The sequence below is a fragment of the Palaemon carinicauda genome, chromosome 10, assembly GCF_036898095.1.
Source record: "Palaemon carinicauda isolate YSFRI2023 chromosome 10, ASM3689809v2, whole genome shotgun sequence".
Lineage (NCBI taxonomy): Eukaryota > Metazoa > Arthropoda > Malacostraca > Decapoda > Palaemonidae > Palaemon > Palaemon carinicauda.
In genome coordinates this window covers 74131901-74139400 of record NC_090734.1, presented here as the reverse complement: position 1 = coordinate 74139400, position 7500 = coordinate 74131901, and the positions used below count along the sequence as shown (strand labels likewise).

The window sequence follows — 7500 nt, the reverse complement described above, 5'->3', positions numbered from 1 at the left end:
GTCTCGAGTACCGAAGAAAAAACTTGAAGTGTCGAATGTCGCTTCGTTTCAACTCCAAGTTAGCAGAAATTATAAATTTCTAATTTGATAAGTTAATATTGAGTAATGTGACCTGTCTTAAAACTGTTGCTGTGAGAAGTGAAAAGTCAAAATTGTTGTTAAATAAATACAAGTAGTTCTATCCAAACACATTCTCTCTCTCTCTCTCTCTCTCTCTCTCTCTCTCTCTCTCTCTCTCTCTCTCTCTCTCTCTCTCTCTCTCTCTCTGTTTAATTCTCAAATTTGCTGTATGGTGTGAGCTCATTTTCATCTCGCTCGAATGAATTAACACTAATCTTTGTTTTAGCCGAGTTAAGAAAGAATCTTCCATCTTTCAAGCGGGTGAACTCTGCTCTCTTTGCTGTTATACTGATGACTTTAGGAGGTGGAATAAAGGCAGGATTAGAAACAACAGTTCGTGTATATATATATATATATATATATATATATATATATATATATATATATATATATATATATATATATATATATATATATTTTAAGTCACACAAGCATTCACATAGATAGTAATCTCTCTCTCTCTCTCTCTCTCTCTCTCTCTCCTCTCTCTCTCTCTCTCTCTCTCTCCCCTTGGTTGCACTCACTTTTTAGCTTTTTACAATACATCTGTTACCGCTTCTTTTCTTTTAACTTCTACTTCATCCCGTTGGCACCCAAGTGCTGAATGGCCTCCCTAGGCCCAGTGCTGGGTCATATGGCCTCATCTCATGAAATTCATGAACTAGACCGCAGACGGAATGTCTGTTAGTTTTTCCCTTGGTGAAAATAGAATTTTTCCCACTCGTCAGATTTAGGATAATTTTTTTTTCCACGGGAAAAACAAGATAATTTTTTCTTACTGTGTTTTTACAAACAAATGGGAACAGGTATTTTCATTTTGACTGAAGCAAAACGAATAATACTAGTGTAATGTTTCATTCAAGGCCAGTCCGTTTTATCATATTTCAAAACTAATGTATTACACACACACACACACACACACACACACACACACATATATATATATATGTATATATATATATATATATATATATATATATATATATATATATATATATATATATATATATATATATATATATATATACATTACACAATTCCCAGACGGCAATATACAGTATATAAACACTGAATATCCAAAGGTTTCTTACGTTACTCGAAACAAAACCTACAGTAGGTGATTACTTAATATGAACTATTCACAAACCAACATCTTAATTCGGTTCTTAGTCAGGAATTAAGAGCAAAGCACTGATAGAAAATATTGGTGATCGAAATAATACACTTTACAAAATGAATATATTCTATGAAAAGTTAACAATAATATAAAAGAATTAACACCAAAAATAAATCACTCGAAATATTAAATCTGAACTAAATCTTAGACTAAGACAAAAAGAAATACTGAAAAAAAATTATACAATCTCTTGTTTCATTGGAAATTGATTTATAAAAGTATTTAAGTTTGACAATTAATAAAAAGAGTTAACATTTTAACACTCTAATGAACATTCAATGAGGAAATTTACATATACCGTATGTAACTGTTACACTTAGTCGTTTGGTTCACACGAGGTTTCCGAACAGTTGAGCAAAAATTTTAATGCACTTCACTGTTTAACCTGAATCTTACAGGGGCCAGTTACAAAAAAATTATGTTAAATGTACTTCATACAGTACACTTGAATTAACATCCAATCATTTTAGCGCGTGTTGAACAACACTATACACGATATATGTTGGATAGAAATTGCTAATCACGTTTGACAGTAAAACAGTATTCGTACTTGAGAAGAGAGAGGGCTGGCTGACGTTGGCTCTTACAAAGGAAGAGGTTGGACCTCTTCTGTTGCTTATGCATTCCTGGGGCTTTATATATTGAGTTAATTCGTCTAGAATTTTCTAATAGATCATTCTCGTGGTATGGGGGCAAGGCTCTTGCGTCATAAGGTTGCCAGCATGGTAATTTGAAGAAGGGGTACTAACCTTGCTTGCGAGGCAACTCTTTTTCAGCTAACTCTGCCCACCTACCTCTTCTGACAATAATAATAAAAAAAAAGAGTAAATCTAATTCGACAATTTTTAGGCACTTTCTAGCTACGTGGAAACATAAAAAATGACGTAATCCCTCGTGATCATACCTCGTGTGGGTGATACAGCATACATAAAACGAGGTTACATAAAACTTCCTAACAAAACTATGTGAAATAAAAAGATAATTTTTTAAAGTTAACGTAAATCTACATATGCTGAATTGAATGAAAATAATTAAATGAATGACCAAAGTCTTATGTAGTTTAAATACATTTACTTAAACTTACGAGATTGGAATTCACCTTACGAGCTGGCTATATATCTCTTAAATACACAAGTGAATTACATGAATAAAATATTTAATCTTATGCTAGACCCAGCATCGTAAGAATATATATATATATATATAGTATATATATACTATATATATATAATATAGCTATATATATATATTATATATATATATTATATATATATATATATATATATATATATATCAACCGTAACTCGACTGCAAGACAAAGGCCTCTCAGGACATGTCCTTCCATTCACGCCTGTTTATGTTCTTTCTATGTCAGTCTGTATCCGCAAATTTTCTTACTTTGTCCACCCATTGTCTTTTTTTCCTTCATCTGTTTCTTTTGCAATTTCTAGGGACCCATTGTGTTATTCTTTATGTTCATCTAGTATCTGTCATTCTCATTGAATGTCCTGCCCATGTCCCATTTCTTTTCCTTACAAGTTGTTAGAATATCCTCTACATTAGTTTGCTCTCGTATCCATGTTGCTCTTTTTCTGTTTCTTAGTGTTATTTCCATCATTATACTCTCCATAGCTTTTTAGTTGTAACTATGTTATGTTCTAAGGCTTGAGTAAGGCTCGAATTTCTGATGCAAAAGTTAATACTGGTAGAACTATCTGAATAAATACTTTTCTTTTTAGAGGAAGTGCCGTTTTCACTTTCCATAAATTCACTTGTTTACCAAAAGCTCTCCGTCTGCTACGGTCAGCTATATCAAAAAATGTACACGTAAACTTATGTAAAATCTACTTTAATGTCTTATTCCCTTAATAATTGAAGTAGCCTGAAAAATAGCAAAACATTAACAGCAAAAAGAAAATAATAGCCAGCAAACATTAACAATAACTATATTGAACTCTAATATTATTTACGATATCTTACAGGATTCATAAAGTACTTACAGTTTACCTGATAATAATTGTTTACATAAATGCAGCTTGATACAAGGCATGTGGTTTATAAGTCTCTATGATTTTTGAGACTTGGGAGACGACAGGTAAACGACGAAGTACTGAAGAGACGACGACAAAATTTCAAGAACATAGTTTCAGGTGTTAAAGATGATTATCAGGAACATACCTTCTGATGATATTCAATATTCCAAAAAATTCTTGTCTTCCTTTAAGTTTCGGCGGCGTTGTAAAATAAATTGATATGCTTGGTCACGAAGGTGTCACAAAAGACTTCTACACAAATGCAGTTGTTACCTCAGAGATGGTCTATTTTAGTCTCTACTGTTAACCCTATCTCTCATTCTCCTTTATAACTCCCGGGACCCGTTGCCTCCAAAATTCAGGGCTAAAATATATCACCCAATACGCATATCCGGAGGTTTCGGCTTATTTGAGAATCTATCAATAACTTGTCTAGAATACAACGATAATATTTCAATATTATCGTTAACACTTATTATGTAGAAATAAACATTTCTCACGGGTTCTATAATCTATTATTGATCAATTTATTCTACATATAACACCGTCCCATGCTTATCCTTCTTTCAATTTCAGTTTTAAGACCTGGGGAAACACTGTCTGTCCAAATTACGTATATTCCTTAACAATCTCTAGAAGTTCGTCCATAATCCTATTTTCATTGTATATTATCTGAGTTTTACTCATATTCATTTTTAGTCCTACATTTTTGCTTTTTCTATTCAAATCTTCTTTCATCTTTTGCAATTCCTCCCATGATTCACTGAATAGAATTATCTCGTCTGCAAATATCAAGTTGTTAAGGTGTTCCCCATTTATGTTAATTCCTACATTTTCCCAATCTAAATTCTTAAAACTTCTTTCTTTCTCAATCAGAATTTTCTCACTATCTTTATGTAGTTTTTAGTTTTCTATACTTCCTGTATAAGTATCTTAAAATGTTCTAACATAAGATTCATCTAGTCCTTTTCCTTTGAAATCAATAGAAAAAATCTAACGCTTTTTGTGTGTGCCTCCCTTTACAGAACCCAGAACAACCGGTGTCCCGTGGGGCGTTGGTGACAGAGGCGCAATACACTTGCGACATTTGCGGTAAACTTTTCCCCTTCCCTTCCCACTTGACGCGTCACATGAGAATTCATACAGGAGAGAGACCCTACGCCTGCACCCATTGTCCACATCGCTTTGTCCAGAAGACGCACCTCAAGAGTCACATGAGATCCTACCATAGCCCTAATTACTCAGGGCAAGCACCACCGGCCTGGGCCAATGTTGATCCAGCAGGCAATGGTGATCCTTTAGCCTAGATCTAGATGTGTGGTATGATTATGTATGTATGTGTGGGGGCGTTGTTGCCTTTACTGTGACCTGATCCAACCCATATTTTGGGAGATGAATTTGAGATTCAAAATTTGATTGCATTTGTATGGGATTGATTATGCTGAAGTAGTAAGAACGTTTTCTTTGAATTAAATGATCACAACATTAGAAATTGGTTTATGTGAACAGTATATATATATATATATATATATATATATATATATATATATATATATATATATATATATATATATATGTATGTATTTATATATATATATATATATATATATATATAAATATATACACACATATATATATATATATATATATATATATATAGTATATATATATATATATATATATATATACATATATATATATATATATATATTTACGAAGGTGGTCTTCATAATATATACAATACTTTATTAACATATTTTATTTGTGTATTTAAGAGATGTTTAGCCAGATCGTAAGGTGAGTTCCACTCATGTAGGATTAAGTAATGTAAGTAAATTACATAAGACTTTAGTCATTCATTTAATTGTATTTTCACCCAGTTTCGTATAAATAAATTTACATTATTTAAAGAATTAACTTTTTGTTTCACATAGTTTTGTTACGAAGTCTTATGTAAACTTGTTAAAAGAGCATGAGGGATTATGTCCTTTTTATGTTCTCAAGTACTTAGAAGGCTTTAAAATTCTAGATTAAAGTTTTTCTCTTCTTTTAATGTTACGAGTGGAAGATGGGCATAGTTAGTTGAAAGAGAGTTGGCTCGCAAGCAAGGTTAGTACCCCTTCTTCAAATTACTATGTTGGTAACCTTACTCCGCTAGAGCCATGCCCCCATGCCACGAGAATAATTTACTAGAAATTCCTAAACGAATTAAGTCAATATATATATAGGACCTAGCAATGCATAAGAAGCAGAAGAGACCCAGCCTATCCCTATAAAAGAGCCAACATCCGCCAACCCTTTCTCCTCTCAATTGTGTATAGTGTATCCTTTAAAAAGTGAATAGTGATTTCTATCCAATATATACCGTGTGTAGTGTTGTTTGAACATTGGTGATATTATTGGATGATTAGTTAAAAATGTAGTGTGTTAATATAAGTACATTTTATCATATAAACTTTTGTAAGTGGATCTGTGAGATTCATGTTAAACAGTGAAGTGTATTTTTATTTTGCTTAATCGTTCGGTAATCTTGTGGGAGCCAAAGGACGTAATAGTATCAGTTAGGTATATGTAAGTGTAAATAAGATTTATTTTCTACAGTGTTGAAGTGTCAATTTTTTTCGTTAATTGTCTAAATGAAATATTTTTTATAAATCAATTTCTAGTGAAACAAATGATTGTATAATTTTTATAAAGTATAATCTTTTTGTCTTAGTCTCAGGTCTAGTTCTGATTTAAATTTCGAGTGCTTTATTTTTGGTGTTCATTCTTTTGTATTGTTGTAGCTTTTTATAGAATATATTTATTTTTGTAAAGTGTGTATTATTTTGATCACCAATATTTTCTATCAGTACTCTGCTCGTAATCTCTGACTAAGAGCCAAAATAAGAGGTTGGTTTTAGAATAGTTAACGTAAAATAATCGTCAAGTTTTGTTTTAAGTGTAAAATAAAGAGACCTTTTAGATATTCAGTGTTCATATAAATTACTGTCTGGGGATTGCGTGATTTTCTCAGAGCTCGGGTGTTTCTAGTATGTATCAGATTTTTGTAAAATAAAGTAGGTGAGTTTTGGAGCTTGGGAATTTACATAATTCGCTAGCCGTTACATATATATATATATATATATATATATATATATATATATATATATATATATATATATATATATATATATATATATATATATATATATATACACATATATAAGTATGATAAATTTTGCACACTTAAACGTGTTTTTTTTCATATTTCAAATAAGCCATATATTTTGATACATTAATGTCTGGATGCTCTTACCGATCTCAGGATCAGAGTCTCAAGGCAAAAACGCTCAAAGACAATAGCATCTGACGGCCGGGAATCGAACCCTGGTCCAGAATGCTTGTATAGCAGTGACTGCATCATTGAGATAAATAGTACAGTCACTCATACAAGCTTCCTGGACCAGGGTTCGATTCCCGGCCAGTCAGATGCTATTGTCTTTGAGTGATTTTACCTCGAGACTCTGATCGCAAGGTCAGTAAGAGAATCGATACATTAATGTATTGAAATATATGGTATCTATCTATATATATATATATATATATATATATATATATATATATATATATATATATATATATATATATATATATATATGTATGTATATACATAATATATATATATATATATATATATATAATATATATATATATATATATGTATGCAGCCTATATATAATGTATATATAAAGCCATTTATATTAAAATGTTAATTTTTTTCTTTTATATACACACAAACAAATCCCCACACACATTACTGTATATTATATATATATATATATATATATATATATATATATATATATATATATATATATATATATATATACATATATATATATATATATATATATATACATATATATATGTATATATATATGTATATATATGTACTGTATATCTATATATATATATATATATATATATATATATATATATATATATATATATATATATATATATATATATATATATATATACATACATATATATACATACATACATATATATATATATATATATATATATATATATATATATATATATATATATATATATATATATATATATATATATATATATACATATTACGACTAGCATATTACGTAATTTACCAAGCTCCCAAAC

At 30.1% G+C, this 7500-nt stretch overlaps 1 protein-coding gene across 2 annotated transcripts in view; it reads left to right on the top strand.

Moving 5' to 3' along the window:
* LOC137648632 (protein tramtrack, alpha isoform-like) overlaps positions 1-7500 on the top strand; it is a 363704-nt gene that overhangs the window by 347393 nt on the left and 8811 nt on the right. The window contains exon 5 of one of the 2 annotated variants that reach the window (XM_068381603.1): positions 4356-4652. The exons of the other annotated variant lie outside the window; for it this stretch is intronic. Within the exon in view, the coding sequence (XP_068237704.1) occupies positions 4356-4637 (282 nt within the window). The 3' untranslated portion in view covers positions 4638-4652. Of the gene's footprint in view, positions 1-4355; positions 4653-7500 lie in introns of those variants that run through there. 2 annotated transcript variants of the gene reach the window in all.